At 30.9% G+C, this 15750-nt stretch overlaps 3 protein-coding genes across 3 annotated transcripts; 1 reads left to right on the top strand and 2 right to left on the bottom strand.

The window, feature by feature from the left end:
• Positions 1–307: 307 nt before the first annotated feature.
• Positions 308–6076, top strand: LOC114174067 (methionine aminopeptidase 1D, chloroplastic/mitochondrial). Its single transcript, XM_028058808.1, has 10 exons — positions 308–557; positions 666–735; positions 1025–1253; positions 1634–1795; positions 1869–1910; positions 2351–2422; positions 3370–3449; positions 4378–4475; positions 5004–5051; positions 5458–6076. The coding sequence occupies exons 1-10, from the start codon at positions 440–442 to the stop codon at positions 5601–5603; spliced, it is 1065 nt and encodes a 354-aa protein (XP_027914609.1). The 5' UTR covers positions 308–439; the 3' UTR covers positions 5604–6076.
• Positions 6077–6462: 386 nt separating this feature from the next.
• LOC114174355 (patatin-like protein 3) lies at positions 6463–8823 on the bottom strand. The gene is made up of 7 exons (XM_028059193.1): positions 8586–8823; positions 8319–8506; positions 7867–8053; positions 7619–7783; positions 7239–7538; positions 6869–7044; positions 6463–6787 (listed from the first exon to the last, which is right to left on the bottom strand). The coding sequence occupies exons 1-7, from the start codon at positions 8718–8720 to the stop codon at positions 6724–6726; spliced, it is 1215 nt and encodes a 404-aa protein (XP_027914994.1). The 5' UTR covers positions 8721–8823; the 3' UTR covers positions 6463–6723.
• A 3848-nt stretch (positions 8824–12671) lies between these two features.
• LOC114173989 (patatin-like protein 3) lies at positions 12672–15285 on the bottom strand. The gene is made up of 7 exons (XM_028058705.1): positions 15076–15285; positions 14800–14990; positions 14474–14660; positions 14234–14398; positions 13842–14141; positions 13582–13757; positions 12672–12969 (listed from the first exon to the last, which is right to left on the bottom strand). The coding sequence occupies exons 1-7, from the start codon at positions 15205–15207 to the stop codon at positions 12906–12908; spliced, it is 1215 nt and encodes a 404-aa protein (XP_027914506.1). The 5' UTR covers positions 15208–15285; the 3' UTR covers positions 12672–12905.
• Positions 15286–15750: the final 465 nt, after the last annotated feature.

Here is a 15750-nt window from a genome sequence, read left to right as displayed (position 1 = left end):
TGAAACAGTTTTAGAATAAACTTTCTACAACAACTTTTTATCTTGTACAAGTTCTCGTTATTCTTCTTCTACCGAAGAAAACGAAGATACAACAATAATGACGAAGACGAAGATGCAGATGAGAAAAACAACAGCGGGTACAATAGAAAGATATTATAGTCTTTCTCATGTTAATATTACGTTGTATTTAGTAATAACAGGGTGCAGGAAGAAAAAAATTGCCTTTACATGGTTTTTTTGCTACAGTTTCCAATGGGGTGCAGGGAGTATTTGCCCTAAACTTAAGGTTAGGGCCCATACGGAGACCAGAAAATGGTTGAGCCACCATAGTTTTATTAAGATGAAAAATATGTAAAAGAAAATTCAAGGGACCAAAAAACATACGGTAACGGATAACAAGAATGGAGTAAGAGGAGGAGCAGCAGAGGAAGAAACAAGAATGACGAGCGGCGTGTCACCGCAACTGCAAATGAGTTTGAAATCCTCTTTCATCGGAGATCGATTCTTACGGAGTTCAAGGAACCAGCCACTTCCTCAACTATTCCGTTTCAACCCTGGTTCTCCCTTTTCCCTGACCTTCTGCTTCTTCTTCCATTTTCTTTTTCATTTTAGCTTCTAGGTTTTCCTTTTTTACTTTTAACATCGCTGTGTATTTATTTTAACAGGAAGCAAGCATGTTTCGATGCAGTTATCTCGAACGCTTTCTGGCTTGACCAATCTCTTTTTTAATAGAAGGTATCTGCGCGCGTACGCTTTCTGCAAAAGGAGTGAACGCAACTGATGATGTTGTGCTGTAGTGTAATTTATATTGTCTAAGGATTCTATTCCCTTCATGTCGTGTGTTGGTTATTTCATAACTTTACGGAACAGCTATTATGTTTTTCGATTACTGTTTCTGTTTGCTTAGGATTTGAATATTCAGAAGTTTGTGCTCGTTAATTTATTGAACTCTTGGACGAAAGGATTTGAATTCACAATGCGTTCCTTTTGGTTATGAAGTTTTTTGTGATGGTTGGTTTTGCAGAAATGTGGATGAAGTGCCTAACAGCAATCGTAAACGACTGAGGCCTGGAAAAGTTTCTCCACGGCGACAAGTGCCGAAGCATATACCGAGGCCTCCTTATGTGAATTCTTTGATTCCTGCGGGGCTTGTGAGTGGACCTCAAGTGCATGACAAGAAAGGAATAGAATGCATGAGAGCTTCTGGAAGGCTTGCAGCTCAGGTTCTTCAATATGCTGGCACCCTAGTCAAGGTGAGCTCCTTTCATTCTTTTGTCCATTGAATTGCACATTCTTTAATTGTATGATATATTGTCCTGGTGAGCTCAGCTTGACCGTTTACTATGAAATCTTTATGTAAAGAAAAAGTTTATTCATAACTTTTGGATGATATATTGTCTTTTCCTCTCCCTGGCCTTACTTTTTGCTTGTATTTTGAGGATTGTAAGTCCAGATTACCAAAGGAAGTTAGGAATGAAACATTGTCGCTTGTTATTATTTGTTAGTGCAGGATATATTACAAGTATGCAACTTTTTAGAGAGCAGTATAAAGTAATCTACGAAATCATCATAGTTTTGTATAATAATGCCAATTTTATGTTTTTATCTAAGAATGTTGTGCTTCTGTTGACAGCCAGGCATAACAACAGATGAAATTGACCAAGCAGTTCACCAAATGATAGTTGACAATGGTGCATACCCATCTCCTCTTGGCTATGGTAGTTTTCCAAAGAGTGTCTGCACATCTGTAAATGAATGCATCTGTCATGGAATACCAGATTCCCGCGCCCTTGAGGTCCTTTTGGTCAATCTTTTTTCATGTTAAAATCCCGAGTTTAAAAAATTGTTGACGCATTCTTTATTTGCAGGATGGTGATATAATCAATATTGATGTTACTGTTTATCTAAATGTAAGTTTTGTCTTTTTGTTTCCAGGGGGTGGGTTACGGGGCTGATTTTGCTTTTGTGAGATGGTGAGAATGGAAAAGCTATAAAATTTCATTTGCTACTTGACTTATGCCCATTACAATTTTCTTTTTGTTAAGCAATCCTGATGATATCATCAACATCTCTGTTTACTATGTTGATACCCTCGTGTGTATTGTTTGGGGACGTGGGGGGTGCAATTTGTTTATTATGCGCACATAATTGTTATTTTTTAACTTAACTTTGTACTGTATCAATTTTTGTGAAAATTTTAATTCGTGTTGCATCTCATTATTTGAGCTGTTGAGCATACTGCTTTATCAGTTATTATGCCATTTTTTATTTGTTTTGCAATTACATCTGTTAATATTTGTACATTTTAAGCTATAGTTTGGTGAATGAAATGTAAAGATTTGAATTGCAGGGCTATCACGGGGACACATCAGCCACTTTCTATTGTGGAAGTGTTGATGATGAGGCTAAGAAACTAGTTCAGGTACCGCTTTGTTTTCATGCCACCAATGGCTGTGATTTGTTGCTTTTGTTCTTCATACTGGCACAAACTCTTTGTAATTCTGCACTTTATTATTTCAATCTAATTCACAATGTAATGTACTTCTTTCATTGTTTCTTTGTTTCTATATTTTTTAAGTAGAATTTATGTATTCTCTCGTACCAAGATTAAAAAAAGTTACACTACTATATTTACTATTCGCTATTAATGGCATGTGAGTTGTGACGAGCAACAAAGGCTGAAGCTTTCTTGTTTTACTTCTGGTGTTTCTAGGTTAGGTAGGAAATTGGAATTTCAATTTTTAGTTCTGAACCGGTTGGCCTGAATGCTTATTGTTTTCTGCTTTGGTGTTCATTCTGAAAAAGAAAGGACTGACTGTGAAGTGGCCTGATTTCATTTGGCATAGATAGCTGGAAAATAATGTTAAGTTTTGTTTTAGAACTCTGTAATATTAGCAGAGAAAGAAAGCTACTTTACTGGATTTGAGGACATCGCATGTGTTACCATAGCAGAGCAGTAACTATAGGTGCCAAGATGTAAAGCTGTATGTTAGAATATCCCACGGTATTAAATTTTTCATATTAACTCAAATAGTCTTATCTTTTGTTGTTATTGTATTCAGGATGCATTAGGAAGACTATCCCTATTATTTGTTTATTGCTTTGTACTGTCTACTCACTTAATGACATGCCACTTATTTATTCTTATCAGTGGTATTTCCCCATATTATTATTTATCTGACCGCTTGTCTACTATTATGAATTTTGTTTATACTTTTCTTTTTTCAACGTATTTTGATATGCTTCTAGTTGAGTACTGTTCTAGAAGTGTCTTATGTGGCTTTGATTTTGTGAAGTTTTTTATTTTGTTCTTGAGAATCGAGATATTGTTCTCGTCATGTTTTTGAGAATGCTTGTATGTTAATACAGATAACTAAAGAATGCTTAGATAAAGCAATATCAATATGTGCACCGGGAGTGGAATTCAAGGCCATTGGAAAAACAATTCAGTAAGATGTCACCCCCTATTCCATTTGTTCTCTATCTTGTTCACTCATTTTCCGTATACTGCAGAAAGCCAAAAATCCTTGGGCAAATATATTCGATGTAAGAAATAGTTATTGCATAGCTTTAGACTCATGACCCTCAATTTTTTTTTTCTTACATTTAACGTGTCAGGAACAATTTTGGTTCCCAAAAGCCACTTTTCCACTCTTAGTTTAGCAAAATTAGGTGATAGTCAATCAACTGCAAGGTAAAAGTTGAGCTAAGCTCTGATTAAATTTGAAGTATTTGAAATTAGTTGGAGTAGGTGATGTATGTAAAACGACATAAAAAGACTTATTTATGTTTTTTCTATAAATTCTACTTTGTTTTGTAGAAAAAACAATTTAGGTAATTTAGTTTTATATTTTTTTCAATTTAGTTTTAATTTTTTATTGAAAGGATTTGGTAAAATTAGTTGAAGTAGGTGATATATGTAAAACGATATAAAATTACTTATTTATGATTTATGTATAAATACTACATTGTTTCGTAGAAAAAACAATTAAGGTAATTTAGTTTTATATTTTTTATGAATTTTAATTTTTTAAGATCAAATAGCTAGTTTAATAAAACAGTTAGAGTGCAATATAAAAATCATTAAAAAGATGGTACAATGGGAAATACATTTAAATGGTAAGGATAAAATCAGAAAAAAGTTGCAAGCATATGAGCTATAAATGGGTTTAGTTCGTGTCTTCTGTGACATCTTTTATATCTCTGCTAGAAAACGATAAGAGCAGGAGTTTACTTCCTCCATAAATAGTTCCCTCAATCTATATCCACCTTGAACTGTTCCTTGATCAAGCAGTATCTAAGCTATTACCTCATTCATATTAATTTGAGCTAGTATTATAATGATTCATAATTTACGTCTTCTCTTTTCCTTTTTAGTGATCATGCAGATAAATATCGTTATGGTGTTGTCAGAGATTTTGTTGGCCATGGAGTTGGACGTGTTTTTCATGCCGATCCAGTTGTTCTTCATTTTAGTAATTAACTTTATTTGTATCCTTTTTTCATTATTAGCTCTACATAAATTCTATAAAGCAACAAACCTGTGGTTAGTTTTGTGAATATCATTTTGGCTAAGGAATATTGAAGTCAATTTGTGTCCATTAATTTGAAAAGTGATTCTCATTAATTGTTGAGAAATTAAGTTTAGATTTTGGATTTATCAAATTATGTTGTGTATTGATTAATGAATTGAACGGCTCAGAAGTTATTCTTTTTCTTCAATTTTTTTTTTTGTACACAATATAATTAATAAAACATATTTTATTTTCTTGTTATATAATACCAAAACAGAAGATCCATGTTAACTTTCACTTGACTTCCGTTACTGTTTGCAAATATTACTTAAATTACCTGTTAAGTTTTGTGGTACTAGTTTGTTCATGGACCTGTTAGTGTTTCAAAGGTTTTTTATTGCAACCCTATTTTTTATATTTAAAATGTTTAATATTTCTGTCAGCTTACCTATTCTTGGTGTCTGTAACAATTACTGTTATTTTCTGCAGGAAACAATGAAAGTGGACGAATGGTGTTGAATCAAACGTTTACAATTGGTAATTTTATTTTGTACAATATGGAAGGCTATCAACTTTTGTGATTTGTTGTTTGAGGAATTATAGACAGTGTGTGCCTTCGGCCCTTGATTATGTTGCGTGGAATGGGTTCTAGTATTCCTTCTGAATTATGATACGTTAGTGCAACATTAAAAAAAGTATGGATATGGAGTATAAAAACTCAACTTCTAGACACCGATGCAAATGACATCAGTTAAAGCATTTCTTTCCAGCTTACAACAATTACATTACAAGTATTTAGTTAAAATATAAACTAAATTATTCAAATAAAAATAATAAAAATGATTGTAAATCGGTGGTATAAATTTGTGTGGTTGTGAACTATCATCATTCTTTTGTTATATCACTATCGGTAACTCTTTTGTGTACTTGGTAAATTTTACAGAACCAATGCTGACTATTGGCAGCATCAATCCTGTGAAGTGGAATGACGACTGGACAGTCGTAACGGAAGATGGAAGCCTTTCAGCACAGTTTGAGCACACCATTCTCATTACCCCCGACGGGGCTGAGATTATGACTGAATGCTGACAGATACATTTTATAATTCTGAACAAAACCACATGGAGAAACTTCATTATTTAGATGCAACTCATTTAATTCCTTCTAGTTCCAGATCAATTCTTTTTTGCTGGAACTTACCAGGGATGGTGGCGAGGAGAGGAAGAACCTCTTTCATTTAGTGAAAATGAGATGTTGGTGATCTTGGAAAAGTTTATACGAAATGGATTGTTCAGTGTTCTGGGTTTCATGGGTTATGAGCAAGGAAGAAGATAAACTATTAAAAGATACTGGTAGAAATGAGGTCAGCATGCATGAAGCTGCTGGCAGAGGTCCAGAATTTTGGAATTGTGAAAAAAATCAAATGAAAAAACAAATAAAAAACATCTTTAGTTTGAGATTTTATCTTATACTACTTTTTAGTAGGTTGTTGTATGTAATTTAAGAGATAAAATCTTAAACGGTCGTGCTTAATTTTTAAGTAACTTATTCGTAAGTTCCAAGATATGTCATAGTTTAATTTTTATTTACATTTTGTAAGTTGTGAAATTATAAAAAAATTGTTTTCTGGAGTTCTTCAGAATGCTTAAACAGGAACTCATCTTCTGTGCTACCAATATTTATTTTGGCTTTAGAGTAAGAATTTTTTAGGTTTAGTGATAGATAAAATTGAAATCTTATATTTAAGATTTTAACGAAAGATGTGGCACTAAAGATGATGACGGTTGTACAAGTACTTCAAGAAAAAAAAAATTGCTATATCTATTATAAGTTAAAATTTAATTTATATATAAATAAAAAATTTCAAAAATTACTGTAAATTGATTTTAATTTATTTTCCTCTTATTTTTTGTCATAGAAGTAAGTGTGCAAAAGTTTCTCCAACTAATGTATGCAGGTTGCACCAATACCCTGTAAAGATATACATATCCTACACTTCTAGATTCAATAGAATAAATTGTGACAAAGTAAATAATCTTTACATCATCAATAAATTTTAATTGAATTCTTAATTTTAAGTTTCAAAAGTTTTGCAACAATTGTTCTCTTCAACATTGAAGATACTACCTTTATATTGTATAGAGATTATACCAAATCGATGAGAAGCTTCAACCCTGGATTTGTCGTTATCATGCATTCTTACGATCATTTAGTTCCTATCTTGTGAGTCGAACTTTTTCTTCTTTCTTGCATCCGAGAGTGACTTTGCGAACCTGCAATCATCAATTAATTTATTTAGATGTCTTCGTTACTGCTAAAAAAAAAATTAAAAATATTATACAAATAAAATGAACCTTTTAAGTGCTTCCTCATTGGTGCCTTTATCCGGAACTGGTTCATAGAGTCCTGTATCAAGATTCACTCGCGTAACTTTTTTCTTCAGTAACTTCTCCCCAACAATGACCAGATTATTCAAATTCTCTTCAGTAGCCACATCCAAAGATGCTAAATCCCCCTTTAATGTATCGTCCTGATTGCACCAACCGAATTAATTAACTATCACGTCACGACCACCATTTTCAAAGACACAGACAGCAATAAAACCAGACATAAGTACTTCCAAATTTATCTAAAAATGTCCTTAATCATTTAATGTTTAATTTAACATTGTACTGCCATAAGAATTAGAGAGAGAAATGGAGCACAGAACTTCATCAAGCTTACTTGAATCCGGAGATAGTTGTCTTCAGACTGAAGCGCCCTAAAAACCACGCAGTTGTGGTAGTCAACCATATCATTGCTTGCTTCGCTGAAACAATGTATAATGGGCGTGAATCCAGATTTGAATACCCAACTTAAAATTCCCCATTTTGACACCATTTTCGCGTCGTATTTGTGTTCCTTCTTGTTCGATCCAGTCCCCAATGAGAGAACAAGAAAGCGATCATAGTTCAAAGGGCTGATACCTATTTCATTTGGCTTCCTTATGATTTGCTTCGTCAATTCTCTAATTGCAACCAAAGTCTGCACATCCACATATCAAGAACCAAATTTAAGTTTTTTAACATCAATCAAAATCTTTTGTTCTGTCTCAAGAATCTCACCGGATTATTTGCAGCCACGCCACCGTCAACGAGGTTGAATTCTCTCACGACATTTCCACGTTCATCTTGCTTTGTAAAATAATGAGCCGGTAAAAAGGTTGGAGCAGCCGAAGTGGCTATGCAAATATCTGACAGTTCTACGTCCAAAGCTGCCTCCGTGGCAAGCTATACAAGATGTTCAATTCACTACAATTTCAACAACAAAAGCTAGCAATGTATAACTATGTACTCAAATTCTGATTAATGACCTTAAACGAGGAAAAGATGGTAGGTTGAAGTGTCTTGATGTCAAAAGTGGGAATAACAACGTTCGTCAAGGTCTGGTGCAACTTTGTGTCCCCTAACTTCTTTCTTATCAACTCATGCAGATACTTCCCATCGTACTTAGGCCCCGTCAATGTTTTCGCTATGTTCTTCAGCCAGCCAAATACTCCTCTGCATGCACGTGAAATACGAAAGAGTATAACCAAAGGATATATACCGTATTTGGTTATGAACTATATATATATATATATATATATATATATATATATATATATATATATATATACATATAGCATATATCTACAATGCAGTGTCAACGAATACATATATATATATATATATATATATATATATATATATATATATATATATATATATGTGTGTGTGTGTGTGTGTGTATGTGATAAGAGTAATATTACTGTATATATTATTGGACCTGGTGTGAGGGAAAATTTGTGGAGACTTTTGGAGGTAAAATGGAACAATTTCTTTGGCAGAAAATAAAGGGCGCTTATTGGCATTTGGATTGGGAGCTGTTAACATGGCAGCAACAAGACCCCCTGTACTTGTACCAGCAATCACGTCAAAATAATCTGCAAGTCTTGCATCCTCACCGTCTAACTCCTACATTCAGAAGCATTAGAATCTAATAACTCAAAAATTAAACACTGGATCAGTGCAATTTGCTTTTCTGTATGTTAACCTGAAGTTGAGATTCAAGGTAGGCAAGAAGAACACCGGGAATGATTCCTCGGATACCACCACCGTCAATGCTAAGAACCGTAATGAAATTCTCGTCTTTTGAAACCGGAATTTCGGGAGAAGATACATTTTCCATGGCTGTTTGGAAACTAGAAAGCAACTCTAGCGTTGAAATGAATAGAGAAGTCCTGAGGAAACTGTATATGTATTTCACGCGAACTCTCGAGTTTTACTTTGTTTTTGTTTCTTTTCCAGAAATCCGCATTTGAGTTTAGATTTAACTATTATAGGTTATGTCATGATGTTGTTCTTGATGCACAAGTTATATGTTTACGTGAAACAGAGATGAGAATTACTCGCTAAATGACAATATTATAATTGGAGTTGTTATGGTATTCACGCGAATTAATAAGAAAACGCTTATCAGTCATTACTCTTTCTTTCTTTTTCACTCATATTTCGTTCCCTTCTCTTTATTGCATCACTTAATATTTTATCTCTTTAACTTAACGTGGTATATATAATTAATGTACTAGAAAACTTGTAGTAACTTCCTACTGCCACATTCCTCGTGACAAAACAAGACTCCAGGATGAACATCAGATTAACAATGAACATAAGAAATAACGATAAACATGCCAAAATATATATATATATATATATATATATATATATATATATATATATATATATATATATATATATAACGAATTATTGACTTGATTATTGAAGTGTCTATGGAACATCCATCTGAGGCTTTTTTGTAAAAAGAGGTCACTTTGACTAAGAATTTGTAAAAATAGGTCCGTTGAATTTTTTTTGCAAAATAGGGTCAAGTCGTCGTGGTGGAGGACGACATTAAAGATGAAGTCGTCCTCTACCGGTTTCTTTTTTTTCTTTTTCAAAAAATGAAACCGTGCTCTCAGAAGCCGGTTTCTATATATTTTGAAAGTGAAGTCGTCCTTAGGCCTGACGACTTCACTTTTTGGTTTTTTTTTTTTTTTTTTACATTCAGCTTTATATATATATATATATATATATATATATATTATTTAGTTTTTTTTTTAAATATTTGTTTACAGTAGACAAATAAAGTAACATCTTCAATGACGATTTTTTCGTCAGTTTCTTCTGATTTGGTCAAAACGTTTTCTACTTCTTCGTTTGATTTTACAAATTTAGTATTTTATTAAATGATACTTGATAGTTAGTAGACTAACTAAACCACAAATAAAATAAACATTAACAAATTAAATATTCAAATATAATTATCGAAGGATTTTTTAATATTTTTTAATTTGTATCATTTTATCTTCTTAATTTTGTATTAAGGTTTAACGATTAAGTATTTTAGAATTTTTTAAAACTATTTTTCATATTTTTACTTAAACAAATATTTTAAAAAAACTAAATTATATATATATATATATATATATATATATATATATATATATATATATAAAGCTGAATGTGTAAAAGAAAAAAAAAACCAAAAAGTGAAGTCGTCAGGTCCAAGGACGACTTCACTTTTAAAATATATAGAAACCGGCTTTCGAGAGCACGGTTTCGCTTTTTGAAAAACAAAAAAAAAGAAACCGGCACGGTGGAGGACGACTTCACCTTTAATGTCGTCCTCTGCTATGACGACTTGACCCTATTTTGCAAAAAAAAATTCAAACGACCCTTTTTTACAAATTCTTGGTCAAAGTGACCCCTTTTTACAAAAAAGCCTCCATCTGACGTCTCAAATTAAAAGATACACATAAATAGTAAGGATGACAAAACTATTTATATCTTGCAACTAATAGGAAACAAATCATTCTAAGACTTGTTTATAAAGTAATATTTGATAACGAATAATTTAAGATTCACTTATAAATTGGTTGAGTGTGCATATTATATTATTGGTGCCTACATTTAAAATAAAAATATTATATTTTATTAGATTAAAATTAAAATTTAATTCATATTCAAATTATGTTATATTATATATATATATATATATATATATATATATATATATATATATATATATTTTATAATTTTTTTAAATATTTTTTAATATTCGTAATACTTGTGAGTTTTAAAAAGTTTACAAATATTTTTTAAACGAATAACCAATAAATATAAAAACAGAATTTTTGTTATGAATTATATAACAGGTACGCATTACTCTTACTCAACCTAGTTCGTTGTTACCTCATTTATAAGAAATTTTTATCTCATACAAACAGTATAAACAATAATAAAAAATCTTGCAATAAGAATTTCTCGACCTACCAAGAATATATATATATATATATATATATATATATATATATATATATATTGTGTACTATTTAGAGTAACAAACAAAATTAAGAAATAAATAGTTTGTCATTTGACAAGGTCTGTTTCGTATTGAATAATTTAATTAATTATAAATAAATATCGTAATTCTGTATTTTAGTATTATAAAAACATAGTTGGAATTTAGTTGTTTAAAAAGGAGTTGGTTGTAACTTGTGAAGGTATCTTTTTCCTAAGAAATATACATGGAAGCTTTGAGAGCGTTGAACTTATACCCATTTTCTAATTTTTCTTATTTATTTTCAGTTTTTGCATCTTTCTTTCTCCTAAACATTCCTTCTCTTTAAGTTTTTTGTATTTGTTTCTCATCCTTTCCACAATCAAATCATTTTAACCAGAAGGTATACCTTTGTATCTCATTAAAAATGATACAGAGAAAGCTCAATTTTATGTTATAATTTATTTATTATATATAACTGAACACTAGTTACGATCAATTCACTTTTAGTGGGTCTGTTAGATAATACTTTTGATTCTCTCAATTATATTCTTTTGTAAACTGTGTTTTCAATTTTATTTTTTTTACTAAACTTGTAAGTTTTAGGAATTTTTCGCTACCATAATCTTTTGTTTGGAATCAAGTAAATTTCAAATAAGAAGGGTTATTTTTGAAGCATTAATTATTGAAATTTTGGATATGTATTATTTAGACTAGTTGATGGTAGAATGTTTTGTTATGATAGACTGAAAATGAAATTGATTTTTTCTTTTGTTCGTGTTGATTACTTAGAAGTATATGCATACATATAAAACTTTGAAAGTAAGTTGATTGATCATTGAGATCAATAGATGTTCTAAAAATGTCTTTAAATAGAGATATATGCGCATGCTAAATTAGGAAACAAGTATAAAATGTGTTTGATGTGAAGGGTTTATTTTAATTAGCACATGGTATTTTCTTGATTAAATTGGAAATTATTAGGTATTACATTAAAAATAGGTTGAGAAGTTTAAATTGAGAAATGTTGATTATTATTTGTGAATCGTGTCTTGTATAAGTTTTCCTAGCATAATTTAGATTTTTTAGAATGAACATTTTGAGTTAGTTGGAATTAGAAATGGTTTTAGGAGAAGTTTAGTCTTTGAATGAGACAATGTTATAAGTGTTAAGGTGTTAACATTTTTTTTTTTTAATTCTAACAATCGAATAAAGTCAACGTTAAAGATGAGTTAATAGAGAAGTTTAGTCTTTGAATTAGACAATGTTATAAGTTGTAAGGTGTTAATATTTTTTTTTTTAATTCTAACAATCGAATAAAGTCAATGTTAAAGATGAGTTAATAGAGAGCTTTAGTCTTTGAATGAGACATGTTACCCGGTTTATAGCATCTAACACACTAAAATTTTATGATAGCAAGTTAAGAAAATAGTTTCAAAATAATATGTTTATTTTAATATTTTAAAACTAAATTATTAGTAAACCTCTTAACTACTAACTTAACTACTAAAAAAATCCATATATAAGTGGAAGTTAATGTAAAATATTATATTGAAAAATATATGGAGTTATTGTCAAGAGGACGTGCTAATTAAAAGAAATAGAGTTTAAGTCTATGCTTTGATCTTTGATCCAGAATAAAAAATGATAAATTTAACTTTTATTTTTAAGTTTAAAATTGATAATAACTATTCTCTCTATTATATATTTTGTCTTTCTTTATAGGAGAAAAAATATAAGAAATTTTATATTCAAATAAAACAAGTATATACAGTTTCTTGTTACACGTTTTTCTCTATCTCACACACAAATAAACACATGCATATATTATTTAAAGATTACAAAATACATAAAAAATAATTAAATACAATTAACATTTTTAAAAAGGTACAACATTTAAAAGTAAGCGAAGGGAGTATTTTCTTTTAACATTTATAATAATATGGTAGAAATTTTAACACTTGTATTTTAATGGTATAGGAATTATGGCAAATATATATATGCGAAGCTTCAACCATGGATTCTTCTGATCATTTAATTTCCATCCTGTGAGTTAGACTTTTTCTTCTTTCTTGCATCCGAGAGTAACTTTGCAAACCTGCAAACATGAATCAACTTGTTAATTAGTCTTAATACTGCAAACAAACAAAAAAAATGGAATTAAAAGTATGGTTTTATTAAGTTTGGCGTTAATTATATATTGAGAATTTTCAGTTGAGTCTATTGAAATTTTTGTTTATTAATTATTAAGTATGGTTTTTTTATTTTTTAATTAAATGTTTGATATTTAATTTTTTCCATAGTATAATTGTAATTTATCTTTTATTTGGGTATGTTAAATATTACGATAAATATAAAATAATATTATAATTATTATAAAACAATAAATAATATTTATTTTTTTAATTAAAAGTATGTTAGATAACAATGAATCATCACGATCATCTATATTAATGAGATGACAATCTTTAATTTTTATTTTTTTTTGTCATTGTAAATATTGACAACAAAATCATTGAAAAAAATCATTATAAAACATATTTGTAATAAAAAAAATTACTTGTTATTTTATATTAACTACAAAAAGTTCTTATTTTTAATACATGAAAACAACTAAATAAATAAAATAATAATTGCATTACTTAATAAGAAACTCAATTAAAAAATAGGAATAAAAATACTTAAATCTATTTATACAAATAAAATGAACCTTTTGAGTGCTTCGGCGTTGGTGCCTTGATCTGGAAGTGGATCATAGTGTCCTGTATCAAGATTCACTCTCGTCACTGTTTTCTTCAATAACTCCTCTCCCACTCTCACCAGATTATCCAAATTCTCTTTTGTTGCCACATCAACAGATGCTAAATCCCCCTTTAATGTATTGTCCTGATTCATATATATCCACACAAACACATTGTAACATCTTTTTCTTTAAAAAACTATACAACAGAATGTAATTATTTAACTTACTTGAATGCGGAGGTAGTTGTCTTCAGATTGAAGAGCACTGAAAACAACAACGTTGTGATAATCAACCATATCAATGCTTGCTTCGCTGAAACAATCTATAATGGGTGTTGACCCAGAGTTGACCAACCAAGTTAAAATTCCCCATTTCGAAACCGCCTTTGCGTTGTATTTCTGCTCGCTCATGTTTGATCCAGTCCCTAATGACAGAACCAGAAAACGATCATAGTCCAAAGGGTTGATCGGTGTTGCATCTGGCTTCCTTATGATTTTCTTCGTCACTTCTCTAATTGCAACCAAAGTCTGCACATAATTAACACAAACCAAAGATATCAACAAAAAACCAACTTTTAAAACCTTAATAACATCAAAAGAAACACCTTCGAGAATCTCACCGGATTATTAGCCGCCAAACCACCGTCAATGAGGTTGAATTCTTTTATGACTTTCCCTTGACCATCTTCTTTTGTAAAATAGTGAGCTGGCAAATAGGTCGGAGCAGCCGAGGTTGCTATGCAGATATCTGACAATGCTACATCTAAAGCCGCCTCCGTTTCCAACTGCACAACATCACTGGATTTACATTAAACTATTTCAACCAAAAACAATCTATAAAAATCATATTAACTAATCACCTGAAACGATGAAAAGATCGTAGGTTGAAGTTTCTTGACGTCAAACGCGGGAATAACAACGTTGGTCAAGGTTTGGTGCAACATTGTGTCCCCTAAAATCTTTCTTATCAACTCATGTAGATACTTCCCATCGTACTTAGGTCCCATCAGCGCTTTCCCTACGTTTACCAGCGAAGCGAATATTCCACTGCATGCACGTGAAAACTATAAAAGATTAACCGATATATAGAAACACTCACATCATCATAATAATGTGGACATATAGATATAGCATAGTGATCATATATGTATGTGACAGTATAATAACAGTAGTAGCAGTAGAGTACCCTGTCTGGGGGAAAATTTTGGGAGAATTTTTGAGGTAAAATGGCACTATATCTTTGGCAGAAAACAAAGGGCGATTATTGGCCTTTGGATCTGGAGCTGCTAACATGGCAGTAACGAGACCCCCTGTACTTGTTCCAGAGATTATATCAAAGTAATCTGCAAGTCTTGCATCCTTATCACCGTCTATCTCCTGCATATATTACACATCAGGAATAATCAGTTAATGAAGCATGTGTGTGTTAATTAGGGTTCATATTTGCCTCTGTGTACTTAACCTGAAGTTGAGATTCAAGGTAGTCAAGAATAACACCGGGAATGATTCCTCGGATTCCGCCGCCGTCAATGCTGAGAACCGTAATGAGATCGTATTTTGGAGGCTGAGTTTCGGATGAAGATGGATTTTCCATGGCTGTTTCGAAAACTGTATCAAACTCAATGATTAACGACCGTGTGGATATGGATATGTGAAGAACTACAGAGGTTCCTTGCAGGATTATATATATGTAGAGTTTATTATACATATTTCACGCAAAAATAAAAAATTAAAAACTAGCTGGTGGTGGCTATTAAAAACCTTCTCAATTAGGTTTACCTTGTTTCTGAATTCAAAATTAATGACTGGACTCTTGAAGTACATGTTTATCTGAATAACGAATAAAAAATACAGTGGCATTAATAAATTATATGCGGGAAACGAAAATAAGTTAAAATAAACGTTCTTTCATCTAATCTTTTAAAATTAAAATATAAATAAGTTAGTTTTGACTTGGAAAATAATTGATTTTATAAGTATATGTTCTAAAAACTTTGATTCTGTGAAATCTTTGACTTCAACGCCATTTAAAATATTATCGCGTGAAAAAAAAAAATAGTAGTGTTATATACATACACGCTATACAATCGTTCTCCAGATTAATAATAACAATAATAATAAGTTCTGATTAAATTTT

This window comes from Vigna unguiculata, chromosome 2, assembly GCF_004118075.2.
Source record: "Vigna unguiculata cultivar IT97K-499-35 chromosome 2, ASM411807v1, whole genome shotgun sequence".
Classification (NCBI taxonomy): domain Eukaryota; kingdom Viridiplantae; phylum Streptophyta; class Magnoliopsida; order Fabales; family Fabaceae; genus Vigna; species Vigna unguiculata.
This window is presented reverse-complemented; position numbering and strand designations above follow the sequence as displayed.

Coding starts and splice junctions, on each gene's coding strand:
- LOC114174355 (XM_028059193.1), bottom strand. CDS start 8,720: ATGGAAAATGTATCTTCTCCCGAAATTCCGGTTTCAAAAGACGAGAAT. Junction 8,507..8,585: donor ACCTTGAATCTCAACTTCAG/GTTAACATACAG, acceptor TTCTGAATGTAG/GAGTTAGACGGTGAGGATGC. Junction 6,788..6,868: donor AATGAGGAAGCACTTAAAAG/GTTCATTTTATT, acceptor TGATGATTGCAG/GTTCGCAAAGTCACTCTCGG.
- LOC114173989 (XM_028058705.1), bottom strand. CDS start 15,207: ATGGAAAATCCATCTTCATCCGAAACTCAGCCTCCAAAATACGATCTC. Junction 14,399..14,473: donor CGATCTTTTCATCGTTTCAG/GTGATTAGTTAA, acceptor GATGTTGTGCAG/TTGGAAACGGAGGCGGCTTT. Junction 14,142..14,233: donor GTTTGGCGGCTAATAATCCG/GTGAGATTCTCG, acceptor AATTATGTGCAG/ACTTTGGTTGCAATTAGAGA.
- LOC114174067 (XM_028058808.1), top strand. CDS start 440: ATGACGAGCGGCGTGTCACCGCAACTGCAAATGAGTTTGAAATCCTCT. Junction 558..665: donor ACTATTCCGTTTCAACCCTG/GTTCTCCCTTTT, acceptor TTATTTTAACAG/GAAGCAAGCATGTTTCGATG. Junction 1,911..2,350: donor ATGTTACTGTTTATCTAAAT/GTAAGTTTTGTC, acceptor TTTGAATTGCAG/GGCTATCACGGGGACACATC.